General features: G+C 55.2%; 2 protein-coding genes across 3 annotated transcripts in view; one reads left to right on the top strand and one right to left on the bottom strand.

Moving 5' to 3' along the window:
- MAP4K1 (mitogen-activated protein kinase kinase kinase kinase 1) overlaps positions 1-6,414 on the bottom strand; it is a 15,839-nt gene extending 9,425 nt beyond the window's left edge. Inside the window, exons 1-16 of the mRNA XM_077773630.1 lie at positions 6,210-6,414; positions 5,983-6,040; positions 5,765-5,855; positions 4,971-5,035; positions 3,375-3,430; positions 3,236-3,283; positions 3,021-3,063; positions 2,856-2,928; positions 2,272-2,403; positions 1,819-1,881; positions 1,630-1,711; positions 1,078-1,194; positions 767-849; positions 306-363; positions 186-229; positions 61-105 (exon numbers count right to left, since the gene is read on the bottom strand). Coding sequence (XP_077629756.1) covers positions 61-105; positions 186-229; positions 306-363; positions 767-849; positions 1,078-1,194; positions 1,630-1,711; positions 1,819-1,881; positions 2,272-2,403; positions 2,856-2,928; positions 3,021-3,063; positions 3,236-3,283; positions 3,375-3,430; positions 4,971-5,035; positions 5,765-5,855; positions 5,983-6,040; positions 6,210-6,308 — 1,157 coding nt within the window. The 5' untranslated portion in view covers positions 6,309-6,414. The remainder of the gene's footprint in view (positions 1-60; positions 106-185; positions 230-305; positions 364-766; positions 850-1,077; positions 1,195-1,629; positions 1,712-1,818; positions 1,882-2,271; positions 2,404-2,855; positions 2,929-3,020; positions 3,064-3,235; positions 3,284-3,374; positions 3,431-4,970; positions 5,036-5,764; positions 5,856-5,982; positions 6,041-6,209) is intronic.
- A 1,103-nt stretch (positions 6,415-7,517) lies between these two features.
- Positions 7,518-19,191, top strand: EIF3K (eukaryotic translation initiation factor 3 subunit K). Of its 2 annotated transcripts, none has more exons than XM_077773836.1 (8): positions 7,518-7,657; positions 8,479-8,577; positions 10,770-10,890; positions 12,825-12,899; positions 15,195-15,261; positions 15,364-15,441; positions 17,509-17,634; positions 19,123-19,191. In XM_077773836.1, exons 1-8 carry the CDS (start codon positions 7,599-7,601, stop codon positions 19,152-19,154), a joined length of 657 nt encoding a protein of 218 aa, XP_077629962.1. In that variant the 5' UTR covers positions 7,518-7,598; the 3' UTR covers positions 19,155-19,191. The 2 variants fall into 2 exon arrangements, with proteins under 2 accessions (XP_077629962.1, XP_077629963.1); XM_077773837.1 differs by having other exon boundaries at positions 7,553-7,577.

The raw sequence follows: 19,191 nt of genomic DNA, 5'->3' as shown, positions 1-19,191 counted from the left end.
GGCTGTAGGAAGGTGGGGGAGGGAGAGGGCCAGCGGGGCTGGGGGCCACGCCTCTCTTACATGTCCACGTCATCGTAGTCGTCGTCCGACTCTGATGGCTGCCTCCTGAGGAGTGACAGGCATGACCCTCAGGCGGTTCCCCCACCTGTCCCAGCCCCCTCCCCGCCACACTGAGGGCCCCTGACCTCGGGCTGCTGCTCCTGAAGTCTCCAGCGGGCTGTACATGGGCCTGTGGGATAGTAAAGGGTCAGCAGTGCCCGGGGGAAGGGGAGGGCATCTGAGGTGAGCAGGCGGAGGCACCTCACCGTGTGGGTTGTGGGTCTGGACTCCATCCCTCTGAGCTTCCGGAACTCCATGTGCCNTCTGGTGGGGGAAATCTTGGTTTACAGGGATCTCATTTGGGTATCAGGGTTTGGGACCCGAGAGACAGGGCTCCAAGTTATCAAGGGTCTGCTTTCAGGTTCCACGTGGGTACTGGGGATCTGACAGAGATTTCAGAGGTCTCTTGGATGGGGGGGGGTCCTCGTGTTATGGGAAGTCTCAGGGGGTCTCTGTGGTCAGCCGGTGATGAGGTTTTCTGCAGTCTCTTGCGGGGTCAGATAATGATGAGGGTCTCTGAGGGTCTGTGTGGAAGTGACAAGGTTCTCTGGGCTCTATCATGAGGTCAGATGGTGGTGATGAGGGTCTCTGGCAGGGTCACAGAGGTGGAATGGTTCTCCTGGATCCAGTAAAGGGTCAAGTATCCCCAAGCCTAAGGATTCTCTACTCACGACAGCAATCAGCATCTGGGATCCCGAGCGAGCTGGATCGGTGGGTGGACCTGATCCTCCGGGGGACGGCAGGGGGCACCTGGGCAGAGTGGCAGCTGCATCAGGACCATGGCCCTCCCCACGGCACCCCTACCAACCGGCGGGCCCAGCCGGGAGCGTCTGGCTCTCCCATAACCCTCTGCGCCTCCAGACCCGTGGCCAGCTCCCCATCCCTCCTCCCCCTTGTCCTTTTAAGAGGCCTCAGGAAAGCACTCCAGGCACAGGGCACAGCCTAAGCGAAGGCTCTTGTCAGCCGGGGTGCCCTCACCTCAGGCTCCTCATCTTCAATCTCGACAACAGGGGTCCCCTTCCCTGGATTCCTCAGTTTGTCAAGAAGATCTAGGATCAGGCTTCTGTTTAGTCTGGGCTGGGCCACCAGCTGATGCTAGAGAGGGGAGGACGGAGTCAGCAGACAGAAGGCTGGTGTTGGGGAGAGGCTGGGACACGGGCTCGAGAACCTGTCTAAGGGAATCTAATGGGGGGTGGGGGGCGCGGGTAACTGAGGAGGAAGGCAGGGAACTCTGGGAAACTGATGCTGGGGGATTTTAAGGGGTTGGAAAGGATTAGAAGAATCTAGGGTTCCCAGCAGGGGCCTGTGGAGAATCCCATAGGTATCTTAGGGGGCAACAGACTTCCCCAGGAATTCCAGAGTAGACCCAGGAATGGGTCTGGAGGCCCTTGGGAATCTGTGAGTTTTAGCAACTCAGGGTATCTTGGAAAAAGGTCTAGGGTACATTCTGGAGAGTCTTGGAGAGGTCCCGGGGAACTCTGGGGCTGAGTGTTTGGGAAGCGCTTTTCAGGGAAGCGAGGGGAAGTTTACACTGAGCATCTTGGTGGCCCCGGGTCGTTTCTTGGGGTTCTTAGTGAGGGTGACTTTGACAAAGTTGTGGAAGGCAGCCGACCTTGGGAGGAAGAAGTCCCGGGGTGAGGAGACCAGAAATTCTCCCATCAGACGGTCGGGTCTGGCTCTGCCCTCCCTGGCCCTCCCTCACCCTCTCCCCTCTCCTACCATTTGCCTTTTTCTTTTAGCCTGGGGGGCTGGTAACCACTCTTTGACATGAGGAAGAGAACTCTAGAAGAGCAAGGAGAGAACGCAGGGTTCAGACTCTCAATGACCTGCGGGGTCCCCAACAGCACTGGGGTCACCAGAGAGCAAAGCGTGGGACAGAACGAGGAGGCTTGGGTTTTACAGTGCGCTGGGGCGCCACTTCCAGGGGACTCTGCGGGTCACGTGACAGAGCTACTGCCGTTATGAGGAGAGGCTCAAGATAGGGGAATCCCTGCATTGGGGGTTCCCAGTGTGGAGGGCTGAAGGAGAGGCTTTCTGGGTAGAGAGGTTCCTTGGGGGTGTGAGGTTGAGCTCGGAGGAAAGGGTGTCTCCTTGCTGTGGGGTGGCAGGTGGGGAGTGGCGCTCAGGGTCGGGGCAGGGCCCGGTCTCTGGGCCCAGTGGGAACTTGCCTACCTGAGAGGGTGCACGTCAAAGAGTGGTGGCTGTAGCTCGGCTAGTTCAATGGCGGTGATGCCCAGGGACCAGATGTCACACAGCTCGTTATATCCCCCCTTCAGGGCCACGGCCGCCACTTCCGGAGCCATCCTGGGGGCAGAGACCCTCAGAGAGCCAGGGGTGACACATGGGAAAGGGGGAGACTCCTTGGCATGGGGGTGGGAGAAGACAGAGACAGAAGGAGAATGGGGCGTGGAGGGAAGAGGCAGAGGCAGAGAGAAACATCAAGGTGAAGAGACAGACAGGAATAGAGGCGCAAAGAAGTCAAGACAGAATGATCAGAATAAAAATCAATACAAAGAGGGGCNCCCGCTCATGCTCTGTCTCTCTCTCTTTCAAATATAAATAAAAATTAAAAAAATAAATAAATACCAAGAGACCTGGGTAAATGGAAAACTCAAGAGCGAGCCAAAAGGAAAATAGAATGTTCAACAGAAAAAGACAGATGCAGGAAAAGGAGCCGGGAAGGCGATTCCTTGTGATCCAGGTGGGGAAAACCACTGCCCCACTCCATCCCCAGCTACGCGCCAGGCATCCCTCACCAGTAGGGCGTCCCAATGAAAGAGAGGCGTCGGGCCAGCGTTGCCCCAATCTGAGCCGAGATACCAAAGTCAGCTGGAGGCAGAGAGAGATACAGTGACCTGGGGTCCCCTATCCCCTTGGTCCCCAGACAGACAACCCCCCCAACCCCCACCCACCACACTCACCCAGTCTGACCTCCCCAGCGTCATTGATGAGGATGTTGGCTCCCTGGGGAGAGGGGGAAAATTAGAGGCTGTCAGAGACACCATTCAGCCCATAGTGCCTCCACCCACTGGCCCTTCCCAGTGCCCCACCTCAACACCACCCTGCGCCCGCCAAACACCACCTCTGTCTCCTGGGCCCCCCACCCACCAAGGCCACTCTTCTGCCCCTGGACTACCTTGATGTCCCGGTGTATCTTCTTCTGTGAGTGCAGATAGGCAAGTCCCTAGGGAGGAGAGTGGACACGGGGGGCTGGGAGTGTCCGGGGGCTGGAGCAGGGCCCTGCCCCGCCCCAGGCCCACCACCCCTGTCCTCACCTGGAGCACTTCCCGGCAGACATAGCCAATCTGGAGCTCTGACAGGGGGCCTGTCACTGCAAAGGTCACACCAGTGGCATTGGGCGGGAGCCAGGAAGCCTGAGAGCCCCTGGCCCCCACCCACGCTGGCTGCAATGGTGCTACATGGGGAGGGGGAGGCATATGGGACAAGCCAGAGGGGGAGATACAGGGACAGTCCCCAGGCCGACGCAGGGAACCAGAGGCTGGAGGGAGAAGGATTCATTCAATAGATATTTACTGTGTCTACTGGGTGTCAGGCACTGTGTTGAGGCACTGGGGAGACAGCTGTGGACGAGAGACAGAGATCCCTGCCCTTGTGGTGAGAACATTCCAGGGAGACAACAGACAATAAACAAGTAAAGCATCGCACGTGAGATGCTAATAACGTGTAAGAAAAAAAAATAAAGCAAGAAAGAACAACAGGAAATATGTGTGGGAAGGGGTATGACATTTTTACAGGGTGGTCGGTGAAGTCTACTCTACTCAGAGAAGGGGATGGGTGAAGACGCAATGGGTCCAGCTCGGAGGGGAAGAGGGGAGCAGGTGCAAGGGCGTAGAGGTGGGAGAATGCGTGGTGGGTTTGGAAAGCAGCAAAGTGGGTGGAGTAGAGTGGGGGAGGGGGAGAAAAGCGGTAGGAGGTGAAGTCTGGCAGCCTGGGTGCAGGTGGGAGGTCACCGTGGGGAGCTTGGGCTTCTCTTTGGAGGGAAATGAAAGCCAAGGGAGGGCTCTGAGCAGGGGGTGATGTGACTTTGCAAAATGAGGAAAGGCAGAGGGACACAGGCGCATACATACACACACACACACACACACACACACACACACGAGAGAGAGAAACAGAAAGACCGAGAAACAGGAACAGATCCAAACTGAGACCGAAAAGCACAAAGAAAGACATTCTGAGAAACAGAGACCCAAAGGGGACAAGAGAGACGCAGAGGGGACAACAGAGACACAACAGACAGAAGTGGTCGGAGACCAAGTCCTGCCGACTGGCTGCGTGAGCCACTTCCTCTCTGAGGGCCTCAGTTTCCCCCCTCCTTGAGGACTTCTGAATGAATTCCTTCCTTTTCTGACATTTGAGATCTTGGGTTCAACGGGGACAGAGAGATGGTCAAAGACAGAAACTGAGAGGCGGTCAGAGGCCCACCCCCATCGCCACCCTCCAGTTTTCCAAAAGAGTGAAAAGCAGGTCTCAAGAGCGAATCAGGGATTTGATCACTCTGCCAACGAAAATGTGGACCATACCACGGGCCCAAAATGCAGAAATACTCAAACACCGCTACGGCCACATGGGTGAGAAAATGCAGATGGAGGAAGATGAGGGGGTAAGCAGAGCGGATCACTGCACGCAGGAGGATTGGGGCTGGACTGTCAAGTCCTGGAGGGCAGGGCCCAGGGCCCTCTCCGTCACTACAGCAACCCCAGCACCGGCCAGGCCAGGCCCCAGGTCCAGAGCGGGCTCATTGCACGAAATGTGGACCAGAAAGACAATCCCAGAAGACACAACTGCAGAGACACAGGAGGGATGGACAGCGGGGAGGGGTGCTACCTGGACGCCCTTGGCCTTCCTCTCACCTTGGTAGATGTCCTGGAGAGAGCCGGCCCCGCAGAATTCCATGCATATCCAGAACTTCTGCAGCCTATGACAATTCAGGAGTGATAATAACAGGAGTAATAAGTCATTACCGGTAGGACAGCCCGGCTCACTGGCTGTCTTGTTCCCGTTCAACAAGAACTTTAACAGAACAGCCATCATCCACCTCTCCTTGCCCACCGGAGTGAGATCATTCCACTTCCATTTTACAGGTGGGGAAGTCGAGGCTCTGAGAGGAAACGTATGTTCGGGGTCAAACCCACATCTTTGGACTCCTAACCCAGGAGGACTCCTAACTCTGCTGCCCCATGCTAACCCAGGAGACAGGGCAGATATCTCCCAGGATGCGCAGGTTAAGGGGGGATGGGGGGCCCGGGGGGCCAGGTCTGGGGGCCAGAGGTCATCACTAGGACATCAGGGATGTTAATTTATGGGTCAAGGGATTTAGGGAATTAATGGAGCAGAGAGTGGAACTGGGGGACCTAGAGGGCAGGATGATGAAAGATTAGTTTTAAGGGGCCTTGTTTTCAGGTTTGGTTACTATGAAGGGATCACTGTTGGGGATCCCCGCTCAGAAACGGGGATTCTTGCTCAGAAATGGGAGTCCCGAATTGCAGAGCACATCAGAGAATGCTCTGGTCAGAAAAGTGGGACTTCAGACTGGGGATCAAGTTGGGGGGCAGTTTAAAAATGGGGGTGCGGGATTAGAGGTCAGGGATGGGGGTTCTGGGCTAGGGGCCCGGCAGGGTCCCAGGGCAGGTTTGGGGCTCATCACCAGAGATAACTCCCATGGTAGGCCACGATGTTGGCATGCCGGCAGGTTTTCAAGATGAGGATTTCCTTCTGAAGTGTGGAAACATCATCGTCTGTAAGGAGGAACAGGAAAGAAAAGGCCGCTGCAGGGGAGGAGTATGGGGGAAGCGATCCCGTGTCCCAAGAGGAGGGGAAGGGGTGTGGGGAGCGAGCTGCCGAGCTGCCGTGTCCTCTTCTCACCAGGCTCCATCTTCACCATCTTCACTGCCACCAGGTCCCCCGTCACCTTGTCTCGAGCCTTGTAAAGGGGAAGTTGGCAGTCAGGCAAGGCTACATTCGCCTGGGTTCCTTCTCAGCATCCCTGACCAAGCCAAGGCCTGGGACCCTCTCTCATCCCCTCCCCTTCTTGGGCCTCATCCCAACGGCTCACTGGTTGGAGGGTGATGGAGTAGGAGGGGTGTCCTCACCTTGAAGACTTCTCCATAGGTGCCGCCACCCAGCCGCTGGAGCAGGTCATAGTGGTCCCGGGGATCCCTATTAAAGATGTCGGGGTCCACGAGTTCCATCCCTGGGGGCTGGAGCTGGGCCCGCGCCCAGGGGCCAGCAGGGCCTCAGGGCTCGAGCGTGGCACCTCCCTCTCTCCCCACAAGTCCTGCGCCCTGCACCCGCCTTGCCTTGCCTCCGCCGGCTGTGGCCTCCCCCCTCCCCACTCTCGCTTCCTGCCCCAGCACAGGGCTGTGCCCTGAACAAGGCTGTGCAGCCGGCTCCACCCCCTGTCCCCTGGGCCCTGAGAGTCTGTCTGTGAGGGGCAACTTGCTTTGGGACCCAGGGGACCCCTCCCTCCAACTCCAGGGCTCAGAGCTGAANGGGTGCCCCAGCACCCCTCCCCCGTCCCGGGCGGTGGCTAAAAACCACAGTTGAAACTGCTGAGTGCTTGAGGCGATGGAGACGGCAGGCCTGCACAGGAGGGGACCTGCAGCGGTGCCTGTTCCCTGGGGCACATGTATACACTTAGTACTACCCACTTAAGCACCCACGGGGCGCAGACTAGCACACATGCCCGGATACCTGCGTGAACACACGTGGACGTACTCAGGGCACAAACCTCTACGTCTATGACACATGCCTGTGCATTCACACCTACAGTGGGCAAAATTTGCACACATAACCCATGACAGCATACATGGGACCCTAGCCTTCACCCGCAAGACTGCAGCCTAAAGGGGATTGAGCGCCATCCGGCAGGGTCCAGGAGCCCTTACTCCAGCCTCTGTGGGGCAGGACACCAGCTTTGCGGGTCTCTACCCTGAGAGTTGGGGCGGAGCGTGAAGACCAAGTTCAAGACTTGAAACGCCAAAGCTCAGGATCCTGCTCAGGGGCACAGGGGACCTCAGTGAGCCCCTCCCTAGGGGCTTTGGCTGTGGCTCCAATTAAGGGCTACTACGTGCGCCCTGGCAGTTTTCTGAGTCCACGATCGCGCGCAACACAACGCGCGTGCACGAAGCCAGACAGCCGTCTTCGTGCTGGGGAGCTCGCGCGCACGTTCTAGGGGCTACAACGCGGTACCGGAGGCCCGGGAAAAACCTTAGCCCCGCCTCCTCGTCCCGAGAGGGCGCCTGCGTATTGGGCTAGAGTAAGCCTTTTTTCTCGCTGTAGGCCCGGCGCGGGTGGAGCGTATGCGCACGCGCCACACTGCGCCTGCCGGGAAGAGCGTCACGTGACAGCAGTCGTGAGCGCCGCGGAGAGGAGACAGCAACGTATTTCCGATTCCGCCGCTTCTTCCTTTTCCGGTCCTCGCGGAGGCCGTATCGTTTGGGTCTTCGGCTCCGGCCCCGGTGTGGGAGGCGACCGTAGTCATGGCGATGTTTGAGCAGATGAGAGCGAACGTTGGCAAGTTGCTCAAGGGTATCGACAGGTCTGAGCCCGGTCGGAGGGAGCGTTTCTGGCCAAGCGGCGTGGTGGAGAGGATTTTCTAGAGACCGCAGGGGTGGTCGGGATCCTGGACTTGCTCGGGAGTAGGCTTTCCCACTTCCCGGAGATGTTAAAGGAAACGGCACTGCGTGGGCCTACAGACAGGAGATATAGCCTCGCCTACCTCTCACTGCTCCCTTTTGTTTTAAGGTCTCTTCCTCATCTTTCCCTCTCATGGTCCCTCAAGTTTACCGTGACTCTGCTCCTCAGCCTCTCACTGGGGGTCAGTGCCCCTTCGTCTCTTTTTTCTTTTTCCTCATGCCATTCATTCAGCGCGCGTCACTGAAATCTACTCTTTCGGCGCTGGGCAGTGCTGGGGACCAGAGTTCTCAAGACAGCCGCAGGCCGTGCTTTCGTGGAGTTCCCAGTTCAGAGAGAAACAAACAGGACAGTAGGCAGTGATAGTCAGGAGTGGACAGGGCTGGAATTGGAGAAGCTAAAAGAAGCCCGGGCGCCAACGGGGGAGAAGTGGGTGAGTGGCAAAGATGTCCAAGAGACTTGTATACAGGTTACAATGACTGAGGGCTTGGGGGTACATCCTGTAAAAGAACCAGGGCTCTGATGGGGTTCAGAGTTTAGGCTTAGGTCTGGAACGTGGATCAGTGTTACTAGAAATTAGACAGTCAATTGAAGACTTGAGTTAAGTGGTTAGTGCCAGATTTAGAGGGGAGGAGGAGCAGATTACAGTTCCCCTCCCCCTCCCCCCATAAAGTGACGGGTCTCAGCTCCCGTTTCCTCACTGCTCACCTATCGGTTCTTCTGTAGGTACAATCCTGAGAATCTGGCCACCCTGGAGCGGTACGTGGAGACACAGGCCAAGGAGAATGCCTATGATCTGGAAGCCAACCTGGCTGTCCTGAAGCTGTGAGTGTCTGGCTCCATCCCCACCTCTAGGCCAGTGGCCAGCAGGGTACCACTCTCAACAATGGATGAGGCTAGAGTTGGGGGTAGCCTTCGGGATGTGGCTTTTCTTGGTGTGTAGAACTAGGAAGCCAAGGGAATTGGGGCAGGAGGAAGGGAGGTTTCTAAAAAAAAAAAAAAAAAAAAAATCACAGGATTATGTACGTAGGGTAGTACAAAACACAAATATATGGCTAAGTAAGTACAAGTGAAAACCCGCGTGATCTCCCCCCACAGTGCAGAATTGAGTGCTGCCCGAGCCCCATGCCCTCTGCCTCGTACGCTTTGTGCCACCACCTCACCCCCACCCTCGTCACCACTTTTAGACTCTCGTGGTCTGGCTTTATGTGAGTTTACCACACACGCGTGCATACCGATTCACTTAGCTCAGGTTTGTTTGCTTTGAACTTGACACAGACTTAATTGGACAGCGTGAGCTCTTCTGCATGTAGTGTCTTCCTCATAGCATGGGGGTTGCGAGATCCATCCATTTTTGTCTGCGGCCACAGTGTTTTGTGTTTGCCGTGTAGTGCCCCACTGTGTGTGTGTCTCAGTTCTCCATTCTCTTGAGGATGGACATTTGGGTTCCTTCACCTCAGTGGTTTCTCCACACGCAGTCAGTCGTGTATTTTGTGTACGTCGTCTTGATTTTGACGACTGCAAAATGGAGATAGCAACGTTTGAACTTCCGGGTTGTCTATCTAGATTGTTCCTGGTGATAACTGCTGTCCCCAGGGTGCTCCGCAGGCAGCAGCTACTGTGCTGTAAAGCTTCGTGTGTGTTCCCTCCGGTGCCGCGCTGCCCTTGTGAAGTAGATAGGGTGGTTCTTGTCCCTTTTGTCAAGGGAGGAAACTGATGCACAGAGAGTTTAAAAGGAGTCCAAGGTCACTCAGCAGGGAAGTTTAAATCCAAGCAGTCTAGGGGCGCCTGGGTGGCTTAGTCGGTTAAGCGTCCGACTTTCGCTTAGGTCATGATCTCGCGGTTCGTGGGTTCGAGCCCCGCGTCGGGCTCTGTGCTGACTGCCAGCTCAGAGCCTGGAGCCTGTTTCAGAGTCTGTGTCTCCCTCTCTCTCTGACCCTCCCCTGCTCACGCTGTCTCTCTCTCTCTCCTAGAAATAAAAAAAAACATTAAAAAAAATTAAAAAAAGATTTTAAATCCAAGCAGTCTGAACTGAGGGGTTGCTGGAGGGGAGTGGGTGGGGGGATGGGTTAACGGGGTGAGGGGAATTAAGGAGGGCCCTTTTTGGGATGAGCACTGGGTGTCATATGTCAGAGATGAGTCACTGGGTTCTGCTCCTGAAGCCAGGACTACACTGATAACTAGCCAGAATTATTATTGTTATTACTTAATATGTTATCAATAGTTTATTAACATATTAGTTATTGATTACTGTAATAGAATAACTTGTTAATAATTTATTAATATCATTTGATAATTTGTTACTGCTATTGTAACGTTAGCTTATTTTTGAGAGACAGAGCATGAGCAGGGAGGGGCAGCGAGAGGGAGACACAGAATCCAAAGCAGGCCCCAGGCTCCATGCTGACAGCAGAGCCCCACACGGGGCTCAAACTCCTGAACTGCAAGATCATGACCTGAGCCGAAGTCAGATACTTAAGCTACTGAGCTACCCAGGTGCCCCAACTAACTTGAATTTTTAAGGGGGGTGGTTGCTGGGTTGCTCAGCCCATAAAGCATCCGACTCTTGGTTTCTACTCAGGTCATAATCTCATGATTAGTGAGTTTGAGCCCCACATCGGGCTCTGCACTGACGATGCAGAGCCTGCTTGGGATTCTCTCTCTGCCCCTTCCTTGCTTGTGTGCTCGCTTGCTCGCTCCCTCTTGCAAAAATAGATAAAAATCCAAGCAGTCTGGCTCCAGAGCTTCAACCACTATTCCAGACTAAAACTTGTGTCGTCATTTGTGAACCATTTAATAGCATCTGCCTTACTGGTGGTTGGAAGATTAAGTGTCCCCATGTACAGAACAGGAATGTAGGTCAGGGAGGTTAAGGTCACAGAGCCAGAGTGCTGTGATTGGGAGTGGAGCCCAGGCATGTCCAGCTCCTAAGCTCTGGGCCAAAGTGCTGGGCATCTGATGAGGCCCAGGGACCAGAAGGATGCCACTTTTGCTATGTTTCTTGTTCCCCTTCTCAGGTACCAGTTCAACCCAGCCTTCTTTCAGACCACGGTCACCGCTCAGATCCTGCTAAAGGCCCTCACCAACCTGCCCCACACCGACTTCACGCTGTGCAAGTGCATGATTGATCAGGCACACGTATCCTTCCCGGTTCCAGGCGGGTCAGGGGGTAGGGGGTGAGGGCAAGGGAGATGAATTCATGGGGACGTGGTCTGCGAGTTGAGCCGCAAACACTGAGTGTCTGCTCTGGGCTTGGTGCCGTGCTGGATGGGACATCTTGGTGACTGAAACAGGTCTGGCCCCTGTCGCCATAGAGCTCACAGTCCAGGGGAGGAGATAGGTCCTCTATCAGTAACAGCCGGGACTGGTCTGGGCTTGGGTTTTAGAGGGGCCAGAGGAGAGAAGGTACCTGTCCCTGCCTGGATGTTAGGGAAGGCTTCTTGGAGGAGGGGACCTCTGAAAGATGAGCAAAATGGAATGTTGAAGAAGGGTGATCCAGGCAGAGGGAATAGTATGTAAGGAGGCCCAGAGGAAGAGAAGAGCTTGGTGCTCTTTGAAAGGCAGTAGAGGAAGTTCGGCACAGCCTCACCACAGATTTCAAGACACTGTTCGGTCAGGCTCAAGGGCACTGGGAAACCATAGAAAGCTCTATTTTTTAATTTATTTTTTAATGAAAAAAATTTTAACGTTTTATTTATTTCTGAGAGAGAGAGAGCATGAATAGGGGAGGGTCAGAGAGAGGGGGAGACTCGAGAGGGAGAGACAGGCTCCAGGCTCTGAGCTGTTAGCACAGAGCCCGACGCGGGGCTCGAGGACATGAACCGTGAGATCATGACCTGAGCCGAAGTCGGACACTTAACCGACTGAGCCACCCAGGCGCCCCAACCATAGAAAGCTTTAAAACCGCAGAGTATCGTGGCTAGATTTCTGCTTTAGAAGGATTCCCATGAGGGTTCTAGCTGATTAAGGAGGAGGAAGTGGGGCCTGAGCACTCAGGCAGGAGTCCTGAAGAGCTGGATTGTCATCTGTATGTGGCACAGCACTGGCCTTCAGTGATAGAATGTTGAGTGAAAATGACCTGGCTTCTCCCCACCCCACCCCTAATCGTGCTCTGACCTGCTTTTTTGCAACTGGCCTAGCACTTGGCCAGGTGGGCACCCCCCCTGCCCTGTGATCGATCACTTGACACTTGGCAGAGCCCCCGATCTGCACTGTGCCCCTTGCTGCTAGCGCTCCCGGTCCCCAAGGCTGTCACACTCTGCCTGCCCATTTGCAGCTGAGCTGAGAGATGGTGGCTTACACCTTGAACCTGCCCTGCCAGGTGGGAGGCTTGCCTTCAAAGAGCCTGTCTACCTTCCCCAGAGGTCTGCTCTGATGGCTTAAAAAAAAGGCTGGGGAGCCTGGGGGGCTCAGTCAGTTAGTTCAGTGTTCGACTCCAGCCCAGGTTGTGATCTCATGGTTTGTGAGTTTGAGCCCCACGTCGGGCCCTGTTCTGACAGCTCAGAGACTGGAGCCTGCTTCAGATTCTGCGTCTCCTTTCTCTGCTCCTCCCCTGCTTGTGCTCTGTCTCTCTTTCTCAAAAGTAAACAAATGTTAAAAAAAAAACCAAAAACAGGCATATGGTACAGTGTCACAAATACAAAAAACATACAGTGAAAAAAGAGTCTTCCTCCCTCCTCTGTCCCACAGCCACCCCGCTTCCCGCTGGCAGGAGGCAACAGCTGTTTGCAATTCTTGGGTACCTTTCCAGAGATCCCGTGGGGACGCACAAGTACAGTTGTGTGTGTTCACGTCCACATGCTGCCCACCCCCACCCCCCCAGACGGTGGGCTCTCATGCATCTCGCCTTTGTGTCCCAGCGTGTCCTGTCACGCCTCTGCATCAGTTCTTGAAGAGTTGACTCGATCCCAGTGTGTGGACGGGCCAGTCGGCGACTTAATTGTCTTCCATTGTTGGCTCGCCCTTCACCTTCACAGTTGGGCTTCGGCGGACAGAAGGCGGGCGCGGGGAGATGACTCAACCGCCGCCTCCTGAGGCTCGGGTCTCTTTGCCCTTAACACTTCCTCTCTCAGCAAGAAGAACGGCCAATCCGGCAGATCTTATACCTCGGGGACCTGCTGGAGACCTGTCACTTCCAGGCCTTCTGGGTAACTGGGTTCTGGGGGTGGGGCGGGCGCCTGCTGAACGGAACGCCCCTGTGCGTCTGTCCTCCGCCTGTGCGGCCGTGGGCTATGGCACCCGGGGTCCGGGCTCTGCGAGTGTGACTGCGTGGCTTTGCCATTCTCGCACTGAGTCCGGACTCCCGTCTTGTCCCCTGTTCCCCCAGGGCTCAGGCCAGGGCACGCATGCGTGCGCCCACACCTGGCCTTCCTGCCCAAATCCTCCGTCTTCGGAGTGCTCCCTCCCTTTCTTGCTCTTACTGGGCCCCAGCCTCCACTTTGGCAACGTCCCAGCGGGATGCCAGGTGTCCTTCTCACCATATTCGCAGGCCCCGTCTGTCTCCCTTGTGACCTCTTGGTCCTGAAGCTCAGGTGTTGGCACTTCCTGCCCCCTGGCACTTGCTGCTTCTCCTGTGAAGGGTGGAGCTCCTGTCCTTAGATGCTGGAAAAGCCAGCTCAGTGGTCCTTCCACTACCTCGACCTTGGGGTTCCTCCATCTCCTGTCTTCCATGTGACCTCTGCCCCTGTCTCCCAGTCATGCCCTAGATCAGCTCTCAGCATGTTGGGCCCCTGAGGAGTTAAAAAAAAAACAACAACAACAACCCACCACAGTCCTGATACGTGGCTCCGGCCCCCGGAGTCTGATGTGGCTGGCGTGAGCATGGGCTCAGCTCAGCTCAGATCCGATGGCTCGGATGCCCGGAGAAGGTTGGGAGCCTCTGCCCGGTACTCATCTTTGGTGATTGCCACCTTCTCCGCTCACCCACGGCAAACATGTCCACCCTCTGACCACTTCCTTCTGGCTTCCCGGCTCACCCCCACGCGGTCTCCAGCCTGGCCCGTGTTTCTCATCCTCTCTTCTGCTTCCTCCTCTGGTGCAAATTGGGGATCTGTATCTGAGAGCGAGAGAGGCTGGCGGGAAGCCTGCAGGGAGCACGTGACCGCCCAGTCCCACGACCCCCAACCCTTATCCCCTCCCGGCCCTTCGCACCTTCTCATCCCCTCTCCCCCCGCCCATCTCATCTCAGCTGGTGACCTTCCACCTCATTTTGTGGGAAACAGAAGCAGCCAGAGCAGAGCTCTCCCACGCAGTGTGCCCTCAGCCTCGACGTGTGCTGGCAGCTGACTGTGCACTTTGCTGTTTCGGGGGGGGGGGGGCTGTCCCTCCCATCCCCGGCCACCCCTCGCTCCACCGCAGCACCGTTCCTCTTCCCTCTCGCCCACTCAGTGCCACCGCACCAGCGGCTCCCTGCTCTCTCGTAACAGCACACAGGGCCTTCCCAGACTGTTTTTGTCGCCAGAGAACACGTCCCCCGTGTAGCTCATCCTTAGCCTATAAAAGAGAACGCTCCCTTGACCTTCGCATTCCCTGGCATCTCTGCCCCTTTCCTCTGTTCCCCTCAGAGCAGAAAGTCTCCTGTCTCGGGAAACCCCTCCGCATCCAGCAGAGCAGTGCCGTCCGCTACCCTGCTCCAGGGGCGGGCTGCCTGTGCTCAGTCTCCCCTTCCCTCCCTGCTCACGTGAACCCGTTGCTCTCCCTCCATTCAGGCTCCCGTGGCCAGCCTCCGCCCCCCAGTCCCCGCGCGCACACTACGGAGCCCACGCTGTCTGCCCCGTCAGCCGCCTCTGATGGGGTGGCCACACGCTGCTCGCCTGAGCCCTTCGGTCATCCTATTCTCCTGTATAGCCTGTCTCACTGGCCACTCCTCTTTGTCCTTGTGGGTTCCTGGTTTCCCTCACTGACTTGGGAGGGAGCCCTTGCTGGGTTTGAACAGAAGCCTGAAGGAAATAGGGGTGCTGGCCATGGGGAAGGAGAGTTCCAGACCCAGCACCAGCCCGCACAAAAGCCTTGAGGTGGGCGGGTGCATGGTATGTCTGAGGAGCAGGGAGGAGACCCCCTGTGGCTGGAGGGAGGGGCTGAGTGGGAGGAGGTGATAGGCGGGTCCTGTGGGGCCTTGTGGGCCATGGGGAGGACACTTGGCCTTTTCTCTGATGAGACAGCAAGGGGACGTGGGTGAATCTGTCTCTGTTCCCTCTTTGGGTCTGTGGTTTCTGCCTTCCTTATTCAAACCCGGGCTCTGTGATTTAGCTTCCCTGAGCCTTGGTTTTTTATCTCTAAAATGGACACACAGAGTAGTAACTTACATCATATGGTTTGCACGCAGAAGAAAAGTTGCCATGGGGGGGTGAATGGTCAGGTGTCAGTTTCTATTGTCAGTTTCATTAACCTTAATACTGCTGGTGTTATTAACATTGATGTGAACATTATCTTTGCTCTCACAGCAAGCCCTGGATGAAAATATGGACCTCCTGGAAGGTATCACTGGCTTTGAAGATTCCGTCCGAAAATGTAAGTCCCTCTCTGCCTGGGCTCCCCAGGGGGAAGGGGTAGGGAGTGACAGCAGCGTCCTGGGGGGTGGCCCTTCACTTTCTTTGTCCCCGATCTCTACAGTTATCTGCCATGTTGTGGGCATCACTTACCAGCACATCGATCGCTGGCTACTGGCCGAGATGCTCGGGGATCTGACCGGTAAGGCCTCTCTGGGTCCCTCGTGCCAATCTAGGAGGTCAGGGGCAGGGAGGTGCAGGGTGTGAGGTGCAGGGAGATGGTGGTGGGAGGGAGATCTAGGAGGGTTCTGAGCAACAAGGGACACGATCAGATTGGTTGTTTTAAAAGATCTTTCCAAAAAACAAAAATAAAAGAAAACTCTATGTGTTTGCTCGTTTCTGCAAGAAGAAACACAGGAAGAAAAATAAAACTAAAGAAAATGGTTATTCCTTGGAGGGTCAGGGGTGAGATTTGTCCGAGTACCTCACTGGATAGTTTTGCCTTTTCATCCAGGTAGGTGTATAGGTGTGTTTTTAATTTTTTAGTAGAAACCAACTTTTATTGGACACATGATGTTTCAGGCCTGTACTAAGTGCTTTACGTCAGATAGATATTTTATCTATTTGTTTTTAAATTTTTTATATAGTTTATTTTTTTTTATTTTTGAGACAGGAGACAGAGCATGAGCGGGGGAGGGGCAGGGAGAGAGAGACACACAGAATCTGAAACAGGGTCCAGGCTCTGAGCTGCCAGCACAGAACCCAATGTGGGGCTCGAACCCACAAACCAGGAGATCATGACCGGAGCTGAAGTCAGATGCTTAGGCAACTGAGCTACCCAGGCGNCTCGAACCCACAAACCGCGAGATCATGACCTAAGCGAAAGTCGGACGCCCAACCGACTAAGCCACCCAGGCGCCCCAAACTTTATTCACTTTTGAGAGAGTGTGAGCAGGGGAGGGGCAGACAGAGAGGGAGACTCAGAATCCAAAGCAGGCCCCAGGCTCTAAGCTGTCAGCACAGAGCCCGATGGGGGCTCGAACCGGTGGACCGTGAGATCATGGCCTGAGCCGAAGTCAGCCAATTAACTGACTGAGCCACTCAAGTGTCTCAGTATTTTACGTATTTAAGAGAAAAATTAGCGGTGCCTGGGAGCTCAGTCACTAAAGCATCTGACTCTCGATTTAAAAAAGATTTTTTTTTAAATGTTTATTTCTGAGAGAGAGAGCGAGAGAGCGAACGGGGTGGGGGTGGGGGTCAGAGAGAGAGGGAGACACAGAATCTGAAACCGGCTCCAGGCTCTGAGCTAGCTGCCAGCACAGAGCCCGTTGCGGGGCTCGAACCCACGAACTATAAGATCATGACCTGAGCTGAAGTCGGACGCTTAACCGACTGAGCAACACAGGCGCCCCCAACTCTTGATTTTGGTTTAGGTCATGATCTCACAGTTGTGAGATATACCCCTGCATGGAGCCTGCTTAAGATTCACTCTGGGGCACCTTGGCGGGCTTAGTTAGTTGAACATCTGACTCTTGATTTCAGGTCGGGTTATGATCTCATGGTTCATGGGGTAGAGCCCTATGTTGGGCTCTGTGCTGACGGGGTGGAGCCTGCTTGGGATTCTCTCCCTTTCTCTCTGCCCCTCCCCCAATCTCTCAAAATAAATAATAAAAAAAGAAGGTGCTCTCCCTCTTCTTCTGTCCCTCCCCTGCTTGAGCATGCACTCTCCCTCCCTCTCCTGTAAAAAAAAAAAAAAAAAGGTAAAATTAAGTCAAAAAGGGATAAAACAGCTTTCAGACTTGAATCTAAAGAGAAGCAGGGCACTCTGCATCAGATTGCTAACAGTCACACAAAAGAGTTACGTCAAGTAGCGGGACGCTCTAACTGCGCATCCTTACTGGCATAATTTTTAATGGCAAAACCCAGACCCCAAAGAAATTCCCAACGGATGATCTGGACTCATTGTTAGTGATAGTGGTGACGTAACTTTGAAACCATTTCAAAGCTGCGTGGAGAAGCAGAGAAGGAAACTCAGCACTGTTGTTAGACACGAGGATTTGCACTGGGAGAGAGAAGCGAAGTAGGAAATAAAAGAAAGCCGTGTAAGGGAAGGGTTGGGGGGCTAAAAGGCTCCCTCTGGCTGCCGTGCAGAGAATGCACCATAGAAACGCAAGACCAGTAGTGGGAGATGCCAGTGGCCACTGAAGCAGTGGGGGGCGGGGGGCAGGCCTTTGTGTCTGAGCCCCTGCACCTCCCGTGTCCCCTGCAGACAGCCAGCTGAAGGTGTGGATGAGCAAATACGGCTGGAGCGCTGATGAGTCGGGACAGATATTCATCTGCAGCCAGGAGGAGAGCATCAAGCCCAAGAATATTGTGGAGAAGATCGACTTTGACAGTGAGTGGTGGCTCCAGGCCTTGGGCCATGGGGCAAAGGAGATGCCCTTCGATAGACCAGGGCCAGGGCCCCGAAGGACTTGGGTGGTTGTGTTCTGGGGCGGGGCCAGACTCCACAGGCTCGTCTCACAGGCCTGCCTGCTGTCCTTCTCTCGGACACCCCAGGGCTCGCTTGGGCCTCGCGGACCATCTCCATGCCCTCACTGGTCCCAGGGGCTCTGTTCTGTTGATGCTCTACCCTTGGGGGTGGTGCCTCAAAAACACAGAAGAACACCGGAGAGTGCGGGTTCTGGACTCAGGTAGCTGGGTGGGGATCGTGGTTCCCTATTAGCTGTGTGCTTTGGGCAAGTGATTTTACCTCTTTGTGCCTTAATTTTCTCGTCTAAAAAGTGGGAGTCACAGCACCAGTTTTATGGCAAATTATGTAGTTCCTTAAACTTCTTAAGTTGTTTGGTCCTCACATGAACCGTGATTGGTAGGGGCTGTTATTGTAAATTACTGAACAAGATCATAATAACCCACTCACGGAGGTTCGGGGGCAAAGTGAGACCATCTGTGTAGAGCGCTTGGCAAACACCTGCCACGTCAGCCGTGATCATTGCTGTCACACGCACACTGAACTAGCACAGGCCCCACTGACCCTTCAGCTGAGAAGAGAGCGAAATAGCTGTGAGGTTAGTGCTCTCACCTGCTCACCGTACCTGGGCCTGAGCGAGAACTTGGGGCTGGGCATGGGCTGCCCCCTGGCACCGCGGCTCTCCTCCTCCCCCCACTCTTAAGTATGAACCTGGTGTCTTAAAGGTATGTCTTGGTCCAGCGTGGCTGCTCAGGACAAACCAGCTAATTGGGTACTTAACTGAGGAGCGGGATTGAGTGGACAGTCATCTCTGCGCTTGGGGACTGTGGCCCCTCCAAATGAGAGGCGGCCCCTGGGTGGGGCTCTGGGTGAGAAGTTGCTGTGGGGGGGTGTTCTGCAGCGCAGGGCTGGAAGCCTTGCAAATAGTGTATAGCACATGTCGCTGTGATGGTGACAATAGCAAACAGCCGTGTACCAGGCATTGCCCTAAGCACGGTGTCTAATCCTCTGATTGTGTGTGTGTGGGGGGCTACTTTCTGCAGGGGGGAGCTGGTTTAATTAACTGCCTGAGGTCCCCACCTGGTGCAAGGCAGAGTTGTGATTAGGACATGGGTCTCCTTGCTCTGGTCCAGATTTTGAACTACTGCCCCAGACTACCTTTGTGTGGCGCCTGGCTGGCCCCGGAGGTAGAACATGAGATCTTGGGGTTAGGAGTTCAAGCCCCATGCTTGATGGGGATTACCTACGCAAACAAACAAACAAAACCCTAAACTGCCTCGGGCAGGTGACCAGGGCCCAGAAGGGGCTTGCGATGGGCCGCCCCTGCACAATTGTGGGAGCCACGGTTGCCGGCCGGAGGTACGTCTCCCGTTCTCCCCATGTTGACCTGCTCCTCCCGTCTCTCCTCAACAGGTGTGTCCAGCATCATGGCCTCCTCACAGTAACGTGGCAGGCGTTCAATAAAGATTTGTTGACTTCTTA

The sequence above is a fragment of the Crocuta crocuta genome, unplaced genomic scaffold (assembly GCF_008692635.1).
Source record: "Crocuta crocuta isolate KB4526 unplaced genomic scaffold, BGI_CrCroc_1.0 scaffold267, whole genome shotgun sequence".
NCBI classification, from domain to species: domain Eukaryota; kingdom Metazoa; phylum Chordata; class Mammalia; order Carnivora; family Hyaenidae; genus Crocuta; species Crocuta crocuta.
Note: the sequence above shows the minus strand (reverse complement) of the source record. Positions and strands in the feature narration are given on the sequence as shown.